The 22326-nt window shown below is 36.2% G+C and overlaps 1 protein-coding gene across 2 annotated transcripts in view; it reads right to left on the bottom strand.

The window, feature by feature from the left end:
• Positions 1-1515: 1515 nt before the first annotated feature.
• The window catches only part of nyap2a (neuronal tyrosine-phosphorylated phosphoinositide-3-kinase adaptor 2a), a 53578-nt gene continuing 32767 nt past the window's right edge, over positions 1516-22326 (bottom strand). For both annotated transcript variants that reach the window (XM_088610851.1, XM_088610858.1), the window contains exons 5-7: positions 13482-13685; positions 12854-12957; positions 1516-4791 (exon numbers count right to left, since the gene is read on the bottom strand). In XM_088610851.1, coding sequence (XP_088466977.1) covers positions 4564-4791; positions 12854-12957; positions 13482-13685 — 536 coding nt within the window. In that variant the 3' untranslated portion in view covers positions 1516-4563. The remainder of the gene's footprint in view (positions 4792-12853; positions 12958-13481; positions 13686-22326) is intronic.

The following is a 22326-nucleotide window of genomic DNA, read 5'->3' as shown; positions in this document are numbered from 1 at the left end:
GAGGAATAGAAGAAGAGAAGAGGGTTTTTTCAGCTTTGCCCTCACTTTCCTTATGATTTAATCTTATTATAACATTTTGTAACTATTTTCCATATTTATCACATTTGAGATTTTGGCATTGTAATTTGAAAGTGAAATGTGAAATGATACAGAAAGTGTAATTCTCAAAGCTGCTGCCATTAACAACCAAGGACCTTTGCTGACATTGAACAGTTTTCTTAGATTTTTTTTATACTTCTTGGCCTTGTTGTGATATACAGTGTTGAAAGCAATTATGGAAACAAAGAAACAAAGCAAAAAGTGGGTAAAATAATGTAAATTTACATTAAGAAATTAATATTAGTAATGTAAAAATCGCTATCTGCTACAGTAATATGCACAGTGAAGAGATCAAGGAAGAAAACCCACTAAAGCTGATTGTTTGTGATACAGACAGGAGTTTATATGGGGAATGGTTACAATGGACACTAGGAGAATCCAGTTGTGAAACCCTATTAAGTGATGATATTGTGATAATAGAAAACAATTACAGTACCTGCTCCTTTCACTGCTGTGAAATCAGACGCATGGGCCTTTTGGATAATTCTGCATTTCTTGTCAATGAAATGCAAAAAAACATATTTATTTTCTCTTATAATCTGTAAATTCTTAAAAGAAAACAGTGGTACAGTAAGCATACTTTTCAACATATTTAAAAAATAAAAAATAACACTTTTAGTGCAATAAAGACAAAAACCGTGACATTACTGTGCTTTCCTTATAGATCACAGTGCACCTTACACAAAATATATTGTACACTATAATATTTATAATCTGCACTCCAAGAAGCAGAAAAATGAATGCTAAACAATCATTTTATAAATTAATCTGCAGATACTGTATCATAGCTCAAGACACACATTAGGTAGTAATAATTGATAACTTAATCTGCATTTTAACAGTTTTCCTGTGTTGATTGCACAGTTTTATTGTATATTTACTATTGAATTTGAGCTTCATTAAACAGATTTTTGGTACCCCAATAACAGCGTGACTTGGCTGTTATTTCTGATTTTACAAGCATTTTTTTTTTCATTTTTCTTTTTACAAGCTCAACATGATTTAACAACAAACTATAGACAACTGCAATTTCAACAGCACAGCTGTTATTTTTCACTTGTATCCCTAATAATAAATATAACCATAGAATGATTTCTAGGCAGCCAGCCTCAATGTTATTTTGTCTTTTAACCCCAAAGTGACCCACAAGTTTTAGTCACAGTGAACCATGGTCTCCACAAGGCAACTAGATATTTCTAGTAACGGTATTCAGTGTAACCTATTCTTTATCAAATCTGTGTGAGCATTGTCCTACTATTTAGAATGTAATAGAATGCACAGGCAGAGGAGATACGCATGGTTTTCAAGCTGTTTTCCTACCAGCTTGTTAGTTACACCTACTGCATGTTCTCTCCTCTCAGTGAAGTGCTTCTGAGAATATTTGTCCTTTTATTTCTTGTCAGTTTGCATATCTAATTGCCATTTGTGTTTAGTTCATTAAAATGTCCTTTGTGTAATTAGGGTATTGCTTAAAACTATGATTCTCTTTTAGTGTAGTTATTCTTTTCAATAAATAAAATGTCACCCCATTAAGGAGGGCACAACCTCTATTTATTAATGCTTTCACTGTCGAGACGGGGACTTAATTGCATATATTTAGCGTGCACCAGCAACTGTAAGGGTACCGATACTGAAGGCACCTCCAGTAAGTTCCTACATTGAAAGTTCAGAAGGATAAAAAAAGGTAACCCATTCTCTTGAAGAAGAGAGAGCTGAAGCTTCCTGAAAAAATTATAAGAGACTGAACCTGTCTCCAGCTGGGGCTTTTAAGGCTTTTCAATTTCTAACCAAGAGTTTTGAATCGTTATGGGTAAGATGCACAAGTGCGTTCCTGTCCTCATTAATTTGGCTTCTTGCTCAGTGAAACTGTGCCCACTGGTGGACCAATGTGACACCATTGAATGTGATACATGTGCATTTGTAATCCCCAGATTTTCAAATGCACCAATTACATAATCAGCTTTCCTTTCTCACACTCCCCTTTGACCTCTGACAGCTGGGAGTCATACATGCAATGCAAGATCTAATGATACATGGAATGGTTTATGTATTTCAGGATGAAAAGGAAGAGGTTAAATGGGACAAAATGCTTTCCAAATCCCAAATCCTGATAATTGCACAACCATAGTTGTTTTACTTTATTCCTCACAGAAACATTAGTAAAAAATCACAAGTAAGAAACAAACCATAGCTTGTATATATTAATTTGCTTGCTACAACCTGCTTACTCTTAATGTGCATAACAAAGTCAAAAGGACTTATTTGATTCTTTAGACAACAAACTCTATTTGTACTTCTTTTGCACAAATTCTTATGAATAGCTGTTTTTTACATGTATTTCACATTTATTTTTGTAGCTGAAAGCTGAAAGATCGGACTTTCAATTAAAGTCTGTAGCCTAGACATGGATTAGGATTTCAGTTCTTTGAACTGAAAGTACTGAAAGTATAAGAGCTGTGTATCTTTGCAGAGGGGGTAATGTGATAACTATTTTTCACATGAATTTGAGAAACAACAGATGGAATCTCCTTTGAGGTTTACCTATCCAATGTATATCTAGGCTTCAGCAGTAAACAGCTAATGTCCTTATTAAGGATAAAATATGTCATAACACCAAATGTCTGCCTTAAAATCTCTTTTCTAGACAACTTTTTTAGACATTAGACATTTTCAGTGATTAAATGTTACAGCTTAAAGAAACCCAAACAGTTTACTTGGTTATCATTAAGAAAGAAATTAGAAAAGCCAAAGTATAACAAATAATGAAAGATATTAATATGGAGAACATTAATGTTTTGTTTGGAGTAACGATTTAAACAAATTGACGGAGCATGAAGTGTAATAATATTTGTTTTGTCATGCAAAATACACCTAAAATTTAAGTTAGTTCGCAAATTTCTGATGAATGCACTTACGCTCTAGATAATGTCTTGTTTTGCTTAGGTTTATCTCTAATAACTTAAAGGCTAGGATCATAACATTTCTCCACTTTCTGCAGTCATTTGCTTTTGTCCTCTCTCATTTATGGAACATTCAAAAACAGGGAAGATTCAACTGTGTTTATACTGCCATCAAACCAGTTCACTACAACATACACTTTAGTGTATACAGTTTTCCACTGATTTTTGAATACAGAGTTTGACCGATGGAATTGTTAAATATTTTCCCTTTGCCTTATCCACGTTCTTAGTAACGCTGTAACTTAAATTTAACCTAGCCCAAGCAAAACCATGTTTTGTTTCTACCATGTGACAAGAGTTCCTCATCATTGGGTTTATACAGTACACAAAGCAAAGAGCATGAACTCTACCTTGGCTGTTCCTTGTGGTAGCCACAGTTTTGAGAATCATGGAAAATTGTATATAATTCAAAGAAGGAAACTGGTGAAACGAGATTCAGTTGGCTTTTACATGAAAGCAGTGTTAACAATGGAACCAATACAGTGTTACACTGCATTGCTTCTGCATATATATATACAGTATGTGTAAAGTGTTCCATTTCTATGATGTTTGAATGATGTTCATAAGCCACCTGAAACTTGTTTTTGTTTAACCTTAACCCTGTAAATGTAATTTTACCCAGCAATACAGTGCTTTAACTCTTCAGCATTTAACATGTGCACATCTCTTAAACGTTGTAATAGAAGCAAGGCCATTGGAAAGCAATAATATTTATGCTTTTCATTTGTATAGGACAACAAGGATAATAAAACTACCTGCTATCTATAACAGGTAGTGAATCAAGTGAACTTTTATCCCATATTCCACACACTTCCTTGCAAGCCACAAAAGAACTTGGAACAATGGAACCAGACAGCGAAGAGTTTTCACTTGCATACTAAAACATCACCTTGTAACTCCATCAGTTGATTTGTCTCCGTAAAATACAAGCTGTCTCACAGATTTAAAATGTTAAAATAACATCTTCATCCAAGATGCCAAAATATATTCCATTTAAAATATTATTATTATTTTTAAACATCATTGTAGGAAAATTAATTTTGAGATTCTTGTACAAAAGACAAAATGAAGTGCTCACTTAAGTGGCTCAGAGTATTAATAAAATGTTCATGACCGTATTGATACATATGGGCATCTTACAACATAAATACAGCTAAAACAAGGCTGATAAACAAAACCATTGGGCCACTCTACATCTACATTGTTTTTTGTTGGTTTTAATCTTTGTTTAGAAAATATCTAATTAAGACTAAGCTGATTTAATATTAAGATATTATTTAGATAGAAAAATAAGCAATATAAACAGTAATAAGAAAAGATGATAATCTGAACCCTCAGATATGCATTTGCTACATTTGGACAAGTCCAGCTGTCTTCCATGTGGCCTCAGCAGACAATCCAGGAGTAGTTGGTTAATCTTGGTTATGACTCTGTCACCCTGTTCACATCACTGCGCAGGCTAAGCCATGTCAAAAGGAGGGGACTGTTCCTCTCTGGGGCCTTGTCAAATGGCCGTGTCCCAGAACACAGTGGTTTGTGTGGAGTAAGGAGGAGGGCTGTCTTTCTTTGTCCCGTTGTTCTTCCTCCAGCTTGGCAGAATGGGCATGCTGTCCTGCTTGCACAGCCCCTTATCTGTTTTCTGTCTGGCTTTAATCTCCTTGCAGAGACAACGCTTCTTCTCAATCATGTCCATCATGGTGTTGTCGCCATAAACCCATTGCATTTGTGTTACCTAGTAGGGAAAAAGTTTGTAGAATCACCAAAGCACAAAAAAATGCTGTAGACTGTGAATGACCACAAAGAGTCACGCTGCTTCAGCAGTCCACACTAACCTACAATTTGTATTCAAATTCTGGGTGTGAACAGGAGTGTGAAGTCAGGGCTCTTTGTGTGACTGATGCAGCTTTGCTCTGTGCCTATTGAGAATGGATCACAGGCTCAGAGCCCCATACTGTAGCTCCACTGCCCAGACAGTAGCGGACTCTGCTGCGTTTGAGACTTCGACAAAATCTAAGATTCAAGAGGCTGCAATCGCTTCTTTAATATGGTCAGGGTCACTCAGCCCGTTACATTTGGAAAGGCTTACATCATAATATCATAGACATCTGGAAGACTGGAAGAATGGTTCGCTGGTAACAATTTTTACCTTGGTTAAACTAAAATACTTCATACAGTCAATTCACCAAATTCCACAAAGAATATAAGTTATCTGTACATTTTGTAAAATGACTGGAGCATTTTATTTGATATCTTGAGCAGAATGGAAACATGGATCACTCTAAAAAGGCTGTGCTGAGAAAAGTAGTGATCTATGAGAAACAAACGACTAATTGAATTTATTATTATATTCAGAATCTATAAGTTAGAAAGTTAGAAAGAATCTATAAGTTAGTTATATGTTAAGAGTCAGGTGGCACAAAACAATTCACAGTATTGGAACAAATAATACTGTAGGTTTAAATCCATGCTGAAAAGAGAAGAAAGCAAACACAATATTCTACTGTGGTGCCTTCTTCGGGTGCCACACGAGTATCCAGGAGCATGCTGATGCAGCTACCCACCTGAACTAATTCACAGTATTTATGATTAAATGTATTTAGAAACCCTGCGCCCATTCTATTTATTGTGATAAACAATTTCATGAACTGCAAATGACTTTTTAAATTAGGCTATACCAAATACATTATTTGTTCTTAGAAACACATTTTAAGATATATATATATCTCAGCAGTTCATCAAAGCACAGACAGGCTAAGTTATTTTGCCTCGGGGCAATGCTCATTTTTATGCTGGCTAAACTCAAGAGGTTTGCAGTCAACAAATCCTGTAGAACAGAGGAAAACTATAGTACAATGATCTTGTGAGATAGAGCTTTGTGTTTTTATTTCTCAGATGCAGCCTACTGGTAAATTTAGCTTCCTTAGACATTAGCCAAATTTATTTTTTTGTTAAATTAGCTGAATTATTTGTTTCCATTTTGCATGGTAATGCACACAGCTAGGATTTTAGTTTTGTGTCATATTTGTTTAGTAATGCATATAGCAACTGAACTGCACCGAATGTTTCTTGTGCAGTTACTCATCACAAAAATCTTCTGGGAGTAGACATACATTTACAACTTCAATTCCTCTGTATCAGATGATGGTGGTTATATTAAACAATCTTATATTATGTTGACTGCAGCTCTTGCAGCATTGCCTATATCCTATTGTCATTCAGCATAATGTTTAAATTCCAGAGATGGGAAATTGTTAACAATTGGGAATGGAATGAAGTATTGGAAATACAATAATTTTCCTTGTAATACTTTGGTGTTGCGCAATGTGTGGGAATATATTATTTGCTAAATATGAAGAAGGGATACATTAGATGTGTATGTGGAATGTACTTGTGTTTGTGTATATTTATTTCTTTTAATGTTCTTTAAACAAGTTGTTTAAACAAGAGCTCTTTACATTGAAATGGGTTTCAAAATGTACAAACCTTTTAAAAGGAAAATAAAATGAGAAAGGCCTTCTGCCATCATAAAACCTCCCTTTCACAACATGAACCTTGGCTAGCGTAGCCTGGTTTACTGTCAATCAAATGCTTTAAAAAACCACCCCATCTGTCTTAAAAAGAACATTTGTTACATGTGGTACCCACCAGATCAATAGTTTTCTTTAGTGATTCACTTCAAAGAGAGGGGATATTGTATCAAAGAAAGACTAATGACAATTGACTGATTTGTATGCTTCCAGAAGTGCAAATGATTATTTTTTTGTTTTACATAAAAGGCTCTTTCTCTTTTTCTCTTTCTAGCTTTTCTTTCTAAAGTAAAATGTGACTGTAACCTGGGGAATTAAAAACGGAAGGTTGGATGCTCATATAAGCCTAGATAAAGTATCAGCTGGAACTAGAGATAGTACTTAATAAAGGTCAAGAGTTGGTCAGAAGGAGGTCAAAGTTCATTCTACTGAATTGCACCGATAATCATATCAATTAAACTACTGCAGATGTCACTGGAAATGCATGAGACTTATCTGTATTTTGATCTTTTCCTTAAAAACCTGTCATCTGTGTAGGCTTTAAAAACCCTTCTTCTGAAGACCATTTCTTAGTTGTATTGTTTAGATTTAAAAATGTAGGTTATGAGGATAAAAAACTTAAATTATATTATTAGTATTATAACGTTATTGTTAAAAGCTGTTGTGAGAAAATATGAAGTAGTACTTTACCTTCACAGATCTTAATTTCTATTACTACCCGACTACCTAATTTACGTTAAGGTAATTTCAGTGCTATTGTAAATCAGACCCTTCAGAAACTATGCCATAAGCATCAAAACTTTCACATACTGTAGATTCTGCACCTGCGTAATAGCTGTAACAGTACACTTGCCACACAATTGTTAGGAATCATGCTACCTTTTTATTTGATTCTGGTCTCTGTTTGGCAATTTGTTTTGTTGGCATAAATATTTTTTCCTGTGTTAAAATAGAGGTAATCAAATATGCTAAAATGGTACGAGTATTTCACGTAAGATTATTTGTAGCTCTGTATAATAAAGATTTTCTGAATTCCATTTTATACTATATCTTTAAATAGGTCAGCTCCACCTATCTATTATACTGTATAATACTGTATATAACTACAAAGGGTACAGTATATTATGAACTGAAGTGAAACACTCCGGATATGGGACTGAAAAGCTTTTGTATTTAGTGTAGGATTTACTCCAGTGACCTTACAGGACACATCATCTACATTCCACAACTACAACAGTTAGGGAAACATCTGCTTAAAATGCCCATAAAATACCATACTCTTCTCAAATGTTTCCTGTCACCTCACACCTCACTCCTTAACACATATAGACCTTTAACATGACGCCTGAGCACTGGGGGCAGAGATAGCTTTGACATATTTGGTTCATGTAAGCTCAGGCAGTCCTGTGCATTGGAACAGGAAGCCAGTTTTAACCACTCTTGAAGTTGCCTTCCTTTCCCACAAGGGAGTTGTGTAGAGTTAGTTATATTTGCAGGGAGAAAAAAAGATAGAGATAGTAAATGACCAGACACACAAGAGATAGAGTGAAAAAAAAGCTTTTTGATCCTTTGCTACAATAACAGAGAAAGAGCTGCAGAGGCTCAATATGAAAGAGAGTCATGATTCAGTGCCAGAGGGGATATACTGTATTCATGTTGTACTGTCCTGCAGAGAACAGTGTAATATACCATCTTTAAATACAGTTAGTCATGTTCACTACGGACTTATGAACCAGTAAAAGAGTGTAAGACTACATGGCCATTAAAACATAAAGCTGCTCATTTTGAAGTGTGAAACGCATTCTATGCTTTTTTAGATTTACACATACACTGTATTATGCACATTATTGGCATTGTTCTTTTCCAACCAAAACTTTTCCATGAAAAATTAACTTAGTAGTTTTCCATACCATAGCGATGGCTTAGAAATGTTTTCTTGGAAAATGGTTAATAGAGAAAAAGACACCACAAAATCACAAGTCTTATTAGGGAGATTTAAATTTCCTGAATAGCAGACATTCGAATAGTACCAACAAATTGGTGGTTCCTCTCTTGTTTTGCAGGGGTTTTTCCTTTTCTGAGAATTTCTGGAGCCCACAGTTTCAACCATAAATACAGTATGTTCTGCATCAGCATATTAAATCAGTAGACATCTAAAAGTCCTACATTCGAATATGGGTACACATTGGTGGATAAAAATCCACGCACTATTGGAATTAGAATATGAGCTTCACCAAGCAGTAGTATTTTTCAAGATGTTTTACTTTCAAGTTGTTTTACCTTTTCATTAAATGAAACATAAGCTTTTTACAAGTTTGCAGTAGCTGTTTTTGATTTGGGGGAAACGTCATGAAAATCATATTGGCATTTTAATAAAAGATAAGAAGTAAAAAAAAGAGATGAAAGTAGCTACACTATTTCTTAACATAGAAATTGATTAAGTATAAACTTTGAGCTGTCTGCTCAATTAAGCCCTGAAGCACTGTACTATTAAACTTTAATTGTTTATACTATTTAATACTCCATTTAATCCACCCTATTGCCTTTTTTAATTGATCTCTACTACCATTTGATTGCCATGCCACATTCTGTAGATCACATTTGATTGTTAAAGAATATGAATGTGTAGCCCTTAGCTTGCTGATGCCTTGTCTCCAAGTGACACCAGTCTTGTGACACCATGCACAGAAACAAACCTGTCTCCCACAATGCAGGATAAATCAGTGTGATCTCTGCCTTGAGATTAATAAAGACAATAAATAAGAATGTTAATAATACATAATAAAAGTAAACTATTATAATTATTATTTTTTTCAGTTCTCCATTTTTACTGTATGTGTTTTGAACAGCACCAGAATGAAATGGTTGTTTCTGAGGGCTGGGGCTAAGATATTGTCCTGAAAGTAACGTTGTGGTTAAGGTTTGTATCTAAAGGCTTATGATACTTACTTTGTCATCAGCGGATTCCCCTTGGATAAATACAAGAAATCTTCTATAACCATAAAAGTTGAAAACAACTGGCTCATCTGGGAATTTGGGACATGCAGATACTTTTGAATATAGTTTAGTATATTAAAATTGTATAGTTTGAAGTTACAGAGTTTATCATTTAATTTGGGCTGTGTTTTAGAGGCACAGTTAGTTTTCATTTGTCAATAATCAAACAGGTTTTAAACACATGTGGTAAGGAATTGTTTTCTAATAATAATTTTCCTAATAAGGCTCCTCTGTTTTTTTATGGTTGTATCTGTTGTTGTAAGAAGTGATTTTTGAATCTTTTTGTTTTTCCATTTTCATAAACACTATTACACAATGTTCCATATTGTTTGTCTAAGAAACAATCTCTTTTTAATCTGTGCTTCTTTTGTACTTTCAGTGGGAATTGTGCCAGGATTGTTGTTTAGCAAGCATTCATAAAATAAAACCTAATTAATAGGCACAGACAAAAAAAGAACATTGTGAGTACAGTTCTTCCAAGCACAATTAGATTACATTTACCAATAACGTGATGAATGTTCTCACTGAGATGTCAGAGATTCTAACAATTGACTGTGATTGGACCAGGGAAGACTATGGCTAGGTCTCAAAAAATGGATTGAAAGAGGAGGAATCCTGAAATGAAAAGCCATTGGCTGTCTAAAAAAAAACAGAATCATAGCCAGAAGAGAAACTTGCTTTGCTGTGTTTGTAATGTATCTGCTTGATACAGTGCTGTCTATTTCAGTAAAGCTGACTTTCCTGTCAAACACAACTAGTGTTTGCTTATAACTATACAGTTTATAAGAATAACTGAGAACCTCAACCTGGAGACATCTATAATTAAATAGTTCACAGGAGCTTCTACAATGCATTAAAATCCAGTAAATATGGACTTTAAAACTGATCTGTTAAGATGTTCTTGAAGGTGCTCTTACATTTTAGGTTCCGAAGTGAATGTTGTCATCATCAATATTTTATGTCATATTAGACCCCTTAAGAAACCTTTACTAGCCATCACTTGTTTGTTTGGATCATAAAGATCCAGCTCTAGTTAACGAAGCTAGTCATGCATATGTGAATGAGCTGCTGGATGAATTCTCTTTTCACAGCAAGTTTGAATCAAATTGTCAAAGCTGGGAGAAGATTCCCCTCTAGTGGTGAATCCATGTACTTTTCAAAAGACACATATTGGAGCAGATGTCAAACCCCTTTAAAACCCATTGTAGCCCAATATTTCTTTGTAGTAGAATGAAGAAACCTTTAAAAAGATTGTCAAATGCCACCGCCAACAACAAAGAAACACATTCTTTCTTTCTGAAATGCTCAATTTCAGATTTCGCTTTCTTCGAAAGTTAATCAAATATGTTCTACTTAGCGACAGAAAATTCTAAAAGTACTGTAGTTTGTGCGTGATAAAGTTCAAAGCACCAAAAATGGATGATTTCTACTATCAATGAACATCATATTGATGTTTGTTCAGTAGTCTCCTGTTTTGCAAATCTGTATGAAGTGTTTGATATAAAGAAATATCCTGTAGATGCTGTACACTGGATGCAGATACTAGGTGGATATTAAGTGGGGTGAATTCAAGTAGCCTTTTGAACATTGAATAATTATGTACTGCATATAGTCTCTATATTGATCAATGAAAAGTAAATACATTTGAGTTTTTCCTGATTGAGTAGGGGATTACTAACTTTGTTTCAAGGTGTGTTCAGGAATAACATTCATTTGTCTTTGTAGTTAAATTGTTGGCTGGCCCCAGAACAAGACCGTTGTAACACATTTAAACAACAATACCATAACTGAACTGAAAACACAGACACCAGACACAGACAAGAACGACATCACCAGGAAAGGGTAAAAACATCATGGTTTGAACAAAGTTTTATTTTCGGCTTTTGTAAGTAAACTGTTTTTATTGTGAACAGTTACAGTTTAAAAGAAATGGTATTTGCATCATTTAAGTGAAAAATACTGTAAGGTGTTTTTCTTTTTGTTCAGACTATTTAATAGTCAAGGCCAAAGTGTCCTTTCACTATGTATGATGGGGTGAAGAATAATGCAATATTCTCTACTTTAGAGATGTGAAAATTACAGAATGTTGGCCATGTTTGTGACACCATACAGAAAGTCACAGCTTAGCACAACCATGCGCCAACTGGCTCAAATAACTGGGCTGATTATATAAGCATAATGTCTATGTTTACAACGTAATGTACAGTTTACACTTTGAAAGATATATACACATCAAGAAAAGAGGAAAGAATGTGCAGGTACATAAATATTTCAGGACGTAATAGAGAAAAAGTGATTTGCTCACTAATAAATTAGATAAAGGAGCAAATTAATGTTTTAATGTATATTTAAATTAAATCTTTTCATTTTTATATTCACAAGCCCCCACCCAGAAAATGAAAGGTTTAGAAGGATATCGAACTTTCTTTGAAAATGATGAAAGAGAATATAGGATCTGATAAAGAAGTGTACATTTGGGTATGGTGAACACAGGGCTTTTGGGTTAAATTGAAAGACGTCCCTTAAATTGAAAGATGATGATTTATTAATGTATACATTTTCTGTGCCTTTGCCAAGATGGAAATAGGTGAAACTATTCCTGCTGGCGATCAGCAGTGAACAGCTTCACAGTGTTTTGGCTTTGTTTACATTGTAAAATATTACATAATACACAGGCATTAAGCACTTATTTTCATCTCAGCAAACTGGTAATGCTAAAAATTCACATTAACGTCTTCCAATCTAAGGGCATCTTTACAATCATGTCCCATCTCAATGTGTCCCAGTGAACAAGGAGTCCCATGGTCACAATACATTTATAGGCATTTCTTGTGTGCCTGATGTTTATTGTTTTGTTGACAAGGCATGACTCCGTGAAGCACACTGTCTTGTCCGTTACGGCATTGTTTTTAGACGTGGTGCCTCCTGTTGGCACATTTGATAACCATGATGTTTTGTTATGTCATCAACTGCTTTTCGTTCCCTTTGTAGAGGGAACTTTCTCTGTATCCTTACTTTTTTCCCAAAAGGTTTTGTTTGTCAAATGTTACACAATGGGGAAGATACTGACAAAAAAGAAAAAAAACAGGCAAAGTGCAATTGAAAAACAACAAAAAAGGATTGCCGTACAGAGACAGACTTACAGATCAGGACACACAAAGAAAATAACAGAGTACGCGGACCTCACTGGGACAGATGGCAGACAGACAAGTGAAAGACACTGGCATGTTTCACCACACAAGTTCATTCATGACTGTCTAACGATGGTACCTGGCTCTGTTGCACTTCTCCACCTTGCCTAAGAGGGTTGACAGAGGCAGGAGGTACCCCTGACGTGGATGCAGACCGACCTAGCTTGCATACTGCTTTCGATTCTGTAAGAAGAAGCACAGGTTTAGCGCAACCAGCATCACGGCAGCACCAATTTAAGCATCATCATGAAATTGAGACACTTTAAATAATGATAAGAAGAGCCGTTAAATAATTTCTAATTACTTTAACAAACACTTATTTTACTTTTAAGTATTGGTGACATCTGCTGCATAATATTAATAAATCCTCTAACTTACTATAAGCAATTCAAAATACGCTACAGCTTTTCTGATATAATGACAGTGGAGTTAGGTGGGGGATGTTATCTCTGTACAGCATGCTGCTGCAACCTTTGAAAGAGACAGGATGTTGAGTACAGACTAAATTCCTCAGTTTCACATGAATTTCATTTGGGACTTCTAAAAACTTCAAGTTGGTAACAGAGTATTGGTAAGGCTGAAGACATTTTGGGTCACATCGCAACAGATGCTAGGTAATTGTATGGACTTGCCTGGGCATGTCTTTAAGGTGGATTACAATAAGTGTTTTTCACTTAAGTGTTTACTTGGACCTCAGGGGTCCTTACCTGAGACGCCACTCCCCAGCATCAGAGTCGGGCTGACAGATGTGCGCCCCAGTCTGTTGGACTGTGCTGCTGCTGACTGACCGGACACACCGTCCCACTCATGAGCCTTCGGTTGCTCTTTAGGGGGTGGCTGGTGACCCCCTCTTTCCTTGCTCTCATGTCTGGGAAGAGGCTCAGTGCTGTGGCTTCTGCTTTTAGCTTCACCTGCAAGAAGCACAACATTAGCACGTTCCCTTCCTGTTTCATTTTTCCAATCCTAACCATTTCACATTAAAAACAACAATACTATATTAATTGCACAGATTCGTGTCCAAAGCAAATTTTTGTCTTAAAAAACAACGTGATAGCTTTTTTATTAACATGCAAATGTTAAGAACATACCATTTGAGACCATTAACAATTAGAGAAGGCAAATCCCCAGGATTGCCACTAGATGCTACCCTTGAGCCTACACTGCCAGGCTCTTTTGCAGGGCTGTACTGTATTGCACTCTACACTCTTACTCACTGACATGTGTGTGGGAGTGATAGATGTATTACTTACAGTTTACTTTTTACTTTTTTCAAAACAGTTTACAGTTTACTTTTTTTCAAAATGAATGTTAGGCGTTTTGCACCCCCAAAAAGTAACAGAGTCCTTCTTAAGATTAAAGCTCAACATGAGTGGTATCGTGGTTGGTGTTCCTCTGACTCACAGCTCTGATATCCCAGGTTCAGTTCTGGACTTCTGTGTTGATTTTGCATGTTCTCCCAGCATTCATATGGGTTTTCACATGGTTCTTTAGTTTTTTTCTGATTTTTCCCAGTACATACTTCTCCCTTGTCACTGTGTGTACATGTGTGCCCTGCAATGGACTGATGTCCAATCCAGGCTATCTGCAGTCAGACTCCAGTTGTAGTGGCCCTTAGTAGTGGGATGAGGAACTTTCTGATAATGGATGGATAATGTTACACAATTTACATTGTATCTGTATACAGCCTAGATCACCATGTTAAAAAATTAATATTGCTACAATTGCTATTGCTAGGAAAGCATACAGTATGAACCAAAGGGACTATGAGGGGCATTTTTACAAGAGTCTGAAATCCTAAAGGGATAAATTCCACCTTGAGCTGTACTTCAGGACCAGCACAAGTGAAATAAATAATAAAGCTGTTAATAAAGGTATTTAGCATTATATTAGTACGCTATGTTTTCTGTAATGATATTGGCAAGTTTACAGTAAGTTTATTTAAAAGAAGACTTGTGCATAATGTGCATATCCTCATAACCACCTTTTCATAAACTTGTTTTCTTCTAAAACATGGGACCACAGAGAGAGATCACTTATGACTGCAAAAAGGAAGGACATGTTTATATAAAGGTTTGTACTAAAGCACATAAGAAAGGCTGCAAGTGGGATGTCAGCCCACCTTGTTTGTTTATTAGTTTAATAGCTAAATTGATCTGCGTCTTAGTGCTGCTGTCACTAGACAGAGCCCAGAGAGTGGAGATCTGAACCACCTGGCTGGTACGCCTCTTGCAGACACCCACCATGGTTAGTGTAAATAGATTTCTATTGCCAAGCTCCCATTTGTAATCCCCTTACTACTGTTTCCATGTTTTCCACTCTGTCTATTTTTGTATCACCTGCAAATTTAGATGAGAACCTGAATCAATGATACACACCAGGAAAAGCAATGGGCCTAAAACATACCCAGAAGGGTGAGCCAGTGCTTCCACTTGTCCTAACAGAGGTGCTGTCCCTTAAGATGCAATGTACTACTTCCTGTTTGCTAAGCAAGTCTCAACCCATGAGTACACATTACCTTGCATTCCTAAAGCTTTTAACTTCAGATTTCAGAAGTTGTCGTGTTTACTATTTATTATCTTCTATTATTATTTTAACAATTCTGCTTGTATTTGGAACATATTTTTGTGTCCTAGGCTATTCTAAAATCTCTTTTCTGCTCCTTTTTTTCTTAGAATCTTGTTGGAGGGAGGATTAAATTGCACAGTAATGTTGTCGATAATAATAATTGCTTACATATAGCGCTTTTCTGGACACTCCACTCAAAGCACTTTACAAGTAATGGGGACTCTCCTCCACCACCACCAATGTGCAGCACCCACCTGGATGATGCGACAGCAGCCATAGTGCACCAGAAAACTCACAACATCAGATATCAGTGGGGAGGAGAGCAGAGTAATGAAGCCAATTCATAGAGGGGGATTATTAGGAGGCCATGAGTGGTAAGGGCCAGGGGGAAATTTGGCCAGGACGCCGGGGTTACACCCCTACTCTTTTCGAGAAACGCCCTGGGATTTTTAATTACCACAGAGAGTCAGGACCTCTGTTTTACGTCTCATCCGAAGGACGGCGCCTGTTTACAGTATAGTGTCCCCGTCACTATACTGGGGCATTAGGACCCACATGGACAGCAGGGTGAGCGCCCCCTGCTGGCCCCACTAACACCTCTTCCAGCAGCAACCTTAGTTTTTCCCAGGAGGTCTCCCATCCAGGTACTGAGCAGGCTCACACTTGCTTAGCTTTAGTGGGTTGCCAGTTGTGAGTTGCAGGGTGATATGGCTGCTAATATCCAGAGATCATGAAATCTCGATATCCTGAGATCCTTCGAGAAACACTGAATGGGATCTTGGGATCAAGAAGCTACCAGCCACCAAATGAGGACGATGGACCAAATAACATACTCTATTCTCTTTTGAAACATTTTTTATGTTCTGGTGTAAACACTGAGTTTTGAGATTTCCATACCAATGGGGAAAGAGTACAACACAATAGCTAAGCCCAGTGAAAAAAATGTAACACAATACTGTGTAGTTGTAAGTGGAGATCTGTGTCAGTGTGCAGGCCGCCAAGAAACAAGTAGAGGTTAATTCCACTTTAAGGGGTAGAAAGAAATAAATTAGAAATACTGTGTTATTTGTAGGTTTAAAAAAAGTAAATTAACATCTCTAGTATACTTTAAAGCCCTTCTTCATCTAACTGGTTCAGTCTCAATGAATGTCTGAGTCCATTAGAATTGCAAACATCAAGGTCAATCTCAACATGAAGCAAACAGGCTGACACTGAGCATTGAAATGGAAATTTGGCAAGATGCCACAGGCAATAAACACCTTATCTTAAAGGAAAGGTATTCCTTAAATCTCTAGCTGGGAAGACAACCTGACAGCATTTTATTGTATTAAACTGTTTAAAAAACATTTTGCTTGATGGCAAGGTATTCTGTCATTAATTTAATTCTGCCAGTACTTCACTAAAGTACTCCACTCTAAAGAAAATAAATAAATGCACTGGAAACTCTTAGCACCACTTAAGTGTGAGGAAAAAAAGCACAAAAACCATCTCATTTATTATACATTCGTTTCAGTAGTGTTCCCTCTTAATAGAGGGTTAATTACTTTTCTTAATTAAGTGATTTTAAATCATTGAGAAACTATTAATAAAAAGACACTTTTGCTACCATTCTTGTTGAGATCTAATTGCTCCAGGAAACACACAGAAATCATGTTGCAGAGGCTTATCTGGGTTGGAAGACTTTCACGATAGAATTCCAATTGGTGCTTTTACAGTACCTTGCCTTTGCACATTTAGTTGAAATAAAGATTAAATGTTTGGTAGTATTCACATTTCTATGGCTGCACTATCAGTTTATAGTATACTGTAGATATCAATGACTTTATGATATCTAAATATCACACTGTTCAACTGTATATTCCATAGAAAGTATCTATGCATGGTTTATTATGACCAAATTACACTGAGCATGAGCCCATGTATCATAGACTGCTACGTTGCTAGGCTTTTTTAAATTGCTCTTAGTATTTAACACTTGGGCTACATTAAATATTGTATTCATTACGTCTTTATGGGATTGATAGGCATTAAGTCAATTGGTTTGCTAACTACCACATGCTTTTCAATTATTTTTTTCAGTCAAATATATCAGTCATAATAACCTTTCAGCTTCATGCGTAACCAATCATGTTCATGAAGAATCCATGTGCTGCCACTTAAAAGACAATATCTTATCCATTCTAAGCACTTTGGCATTTAAAAATAGACAACTAATTGTACTCTTCCTATATCATCTCGAGGTTAGTTTTGTTTTAAATGTCTCAAGCAGGAAAAGCATTCTGCTGAATTGTGCTTTTTTTCCCCTTGGTCAGCAGGTTGCTTCTTTAAAAAGAGCCAGATTTTTTTTAAAATTAAACAGCCTTTGCATCTTGAATATCACAGCTTCGGTTATTTAGTTTTGCTTTGAGTTCTAAAAATAATGAGTGAATGAAGATTGATTCCAGATCTATATAACTGTCAGGACAGGGAATTATATTTTACTCTGCATCTTACAAGAGGCTTACCACATGCGGTTGAAGAAAGGAAATGTTTCAAAAATAAAAAAAACTGGTTCTCCTTCAGATGTTACAAATGAGATAACCTGATAATGGTGGTTAACACAAAAGATAAACTGAGCCTTTAAAAATGTAAAAGTCCTCAAGGTATACCATGACATATACAAGCTGTGTTTGGTGTAGCTGAGTATACTTTTTTCATGTTTTATTTTTAATTGTCATTATTGGTATTTGTTTTGTTGAACATACAGATTCCCTGATAATGTACGCTCTTGTTATAATCTTAAGGGTAATAAAATAAACTTTTGAATTCTGTTTACCTTGCTCTCAATTTAATTAAAATGCTTTTATATCATTAATGAAAGACAACAGAACACAATCCAGTTGTATCTATTCTAAATGACAGTGATTTATCAGGAGAATAATAGCACTAGACAAATTATAAATAAGCTGCTAGCATCCCTGAAGATACACTGCATGCTTATACTGCTGATTGTGTTGCATTTACTGTGCAGTGTTGTATAGTCTTATGTTTCATTTTCTAATGTTTTGTGGCAAGACCAGCGATCACTAAGGTTGTGCATTATAAATAGGTCAAGCATACTACCCTTATCTCTCGGGTCCTATGCTCTTTAATCTGTAGGTGAAAGCAGTTTGCTTTTTTATTGCAGATGAAAGTGTGCACAAGGTGCTGTATCCAGGCCAATCAAAGAGCACAGCCAAAGATACCCAGAAGTACAAGAGCCAAGACAACACCCAATCAGAAAGACACGCCAAGGAGAAGCAAAACCTTATTGGTCAGGATCAGGAATCCGCCTAACAACACTACTGCTGAAACAGAAATCTATTTTGCTGTAAAAAGGCATTCAGTAGTACCAGAGGAACATTAGCCAGTTCACCAATACATTATAAAATACATTGCAAGAGCACAAAACACTATTTACCAGATTCAGATCATTGCTTTTTTAAAAAGGTAAGCCACCTCCCTTTTTGTCATTGTCACAAGCGGATGGTTACTAATGTTTTAGTTTTAATATCAGTGTCTGCTGTGGAGATTTGTGTATGGTTAGGGTTGCAGAAGAAGACTGTTGAATTGTTGACTAGGTAAGATGTACAGCAGGTAAATAACAAGAAACAAAAGATAAGCCCTAGGATAGACTTGATTTCCCGTTGAAGAACCTCATCAAATAATTATTTTTGTAATATTTATATGTTCTCAAAACCAGTTAAGGACTCAGAACTAACACATTTATTATTCATTACATCATTTATAGGGAGATTGAGGTTTTTTTTGTGTTTGATAAAGCTACTTAAAACTGCGATCCATATCAAATACAACCCATAATTATTTAAAGCAGTTTGTGTAATATGCCAAGCATCCTGCATATCTTGCCTCTGTAGAAACTGGAGGAGAAGCTTTTTTTTCCTTTGTCTTGTTTGAGGATATCACCTGTTTTATTTTTGTCTCTGGGTCTTCTTTCTCTCAGTGATTCATGTGTAGAATCTGAACACTCTTCTAAAGGGGATATAAATTTTAGAACAACTATAGGTCTACCCAATTATGCTTGCAATAAAGTATCCTGCTGGTGTATCTTCTATGTGATATTGATCAGTTTGTCCCTGAACAGTATTATCAATGATCTGGGGTATTTATATATTGATGTCCCTGGGTGGTTAAACAGTTTTATATTGTCACATAAACATAATCTATAGAAGGTGAGATATGCCATCATGGACATAAATCAAGTGGAACATGCTAGATGAATCAATTTTGCCTACTTGCATGAAGCAGCTGGCTTCTATGTAATTTTGCCATGACCAAAGCAATCATTCTGAGTAACAGGCATGGAAGACATTCTGTCACAGCAAGCTTGAGTGCACATTAATTCTGCTTCCTGATGGGTTTGTACGTTAATGCAGTCTGACAGATGGGGGTGTGGGTTGGGCAGGATACCTGAGAGGAACATGGGTGATGTCATCACTCAGGACAATCTAATCACAATTGTCTTGAGACTCAGACAGAATGACCAAAAGCTCAAAGAAACATATAAGATAAGAAAAACAAAGGGAGATAAAACAGGATCTTGCGATGTCTGATGTGCTTTGGACTTGTAAATGGTGAACAAACAGCAAATGAGAAAGATCTGCACAGCAACCATGAGATTTATTTGTGTTTTGTAGGCCACACTGTTCATAAATAGCTCTAAAATTATGCTCTGTTGTCAGAATTTGTTTTGAAGGATTAAAAATAAACATTCCACTTTAAGTCACAGTATTCAGTATTGACTCTGAAACCAGTGAGAACCAAACCATTGTTGATTCATTTGGTCCAATTAAATAGTAGATTAGATGTTTCCCTTAGGGGCAGCATGGTGGTGCAGTGGTTAGCATTGCAGGTGCTATCTGTGTGGAGTCTGTATGTTCTCTCTGTGTTCATGTGGGTTTTTCCCAGGGGCTCCAGTTTCCTCCCACAATGCAAAGTTATAATGGTAGATTGATTGGCTTCTGAGAACCCTGGTTCATATGTGTCTGTGTTTGTGCCTCTCTGCTCTGTGATGGACTGGCGTCTCATCCAGGGTGTACCCTGCCTCGCATCTGTTGCCTGCTAGGATAGGCACCAACTCCACCACCCTGAATTGGAAGAAAACTGTTAGAAAATGGATGGATCAATGATTCCATTAGTATGTACCATAACACTAGGATGCTGCAGTAAAGTCTATCATTAGTGAATGTCCCTTTATAAAATCCTTCAAGCAGACAATATAGGTTGGTAGTTTGCAAGACCGGCAGGTACAGATTACCATTTACTTGGCTAGCTCTAGTCTTATGGTCCTGGAGGTCTTTACACAGCTCATAAACACTGCACAGCTCTCATCCAGTCCCAGTTAATTTATGTGCTGTCATGTGTGACCAGTAGAGGTTAAGCTGAATAATGTACAGAGGGCAGGCTGAAAGGACAACAAGGTACATTTCAGTTTAATTGTTCTACTAGAAAATGCATTTTAAGAACAGGTCACGTACAGTACATTATACGATTGTACAGCAGATAAGTAGAGAACAAGGGAGCATTTTATCTTCAATGAATTCTGAGGGCAACATAGTGTGGCTGTGTAATTATAAGGTCGATTGTTTCTTATGGGAGTATATGTCAAGAGGGACCCACAAAACGCAAGGCTAATGCATCAGTGGCAGGTCTCAATTTAAAACAGTGTACTTCACCTCTTTCAGAGCCCACTTCAAGAATGCAAGGCACTGTGCTTGGTGTACTGCACAGGATAGTATGCATTGCATTTAGGGCAGTCACCCATTAAGGTTATGGCATCATTCAATCCTGCGGTCTTTAAAAGTTCTATTAACACATTTGTAACAGCACTCATGATTTCATACATTATTGTGTTCTGGGTGGCAATACTATATTTTTTTACTATTTTCTTGTTATTTGTCCTGTGTAATACATTATTTCCATTGCACACAGTCTGTATGCAGTGCATTGACATACAGAATTAACATACTACAATACCATAGCCAGTGTTTGCAATGCAGTTTCTGTATAAGTAGGATGATGAAGCATCAGCTAATCCTGCCATTTGATTGAGATTGAAGGTATTTTCCCCTGAAGCGAAGGTCAGCCTGTTTTACATGTTCATCAAGTAATCTGGTTAAGTGCTGGATCTCTCTACTGATGTCGCCAGCAAAGGGTTTTCCTCAACTACATTTTCATTAAAACACCACTTTCATTCTGGCAATTTTAAAGCCTACTTAAATTAAAGAAATGAAGGCAGTGCTAAGTGTCTCACTATCATGCATAAAATAAAGATCTGTTCCGCTGTTACTTAATTGCTGCTGGTGCATGAGCAATTTTTCTTTCAGTTCAAGTGTTGTACACATCCCGATCTGTGTTCGCTTTCTATTCAAACAGGACTATTTTTACAGTCCTGTCAGTTTGGTGAAGGCCTCCACTGAAGTATCTAAACCCCAAATTAAGTTAAAATTAAACCTGTTGTATGAGATTATAGCAGTACTCATAGAACCACTTGCTCAGTGTTCTGGGACTGCAGATCTTGTCACATTCGGTGTGCAAAGGAAGAGTGCATGTATTCATGTCTTTGAGCTTTCATTCTAAACCTTGTTTAAATATGGCAATTACATTAAGCGGATATTCTTTGCATCATAGTGCAGATGCACTATGAAACACAATCACAGTAAGAAAACGTATTTCAAAATTGCTTTCTCCACAGGCATATTTAATTGGATAATATACTTTGGAATGATTTATTCCTGAAAGCCAATGTGTTAGAGAAGATCTGTATTGTGAATTAATTCATAAAAGGCTGATTTCCAACAGGAATATGGAAAGAACCTTCTTGTTACACATGCCATTTTAAACAGCACTTGCTTGCTCTGTAAGCACTGCTTTATCTCCTTTTTACTCTATGAATCTAGTTCACTTCAGATAAATGGATAAATCTTAGGTTTAACTCTGCCAGACCCA

Source organism: Lepisosteus platostomus, chromosome 2 (genome assembly GCF_059453375.1).
Source record: "Lepisosteus platostomus isolate fLepPlt1 chromosome 2, fLepPlt1.hap1, whole genome shotgun sequence".
NCBI classification, from domain to species: domain Eukaryota; kingdom Metazoa; phylum Chordata; class Actinopteri; order Semionotiformes; family Lepisosteidae; genus Lepisosteus; species Lepisosteus platostomus.
The sequence above is the reverse complement of the archived record's forward strand: the minus strand, read 5'-3'. Positions and strand labels throughout refer to the sequence as shown.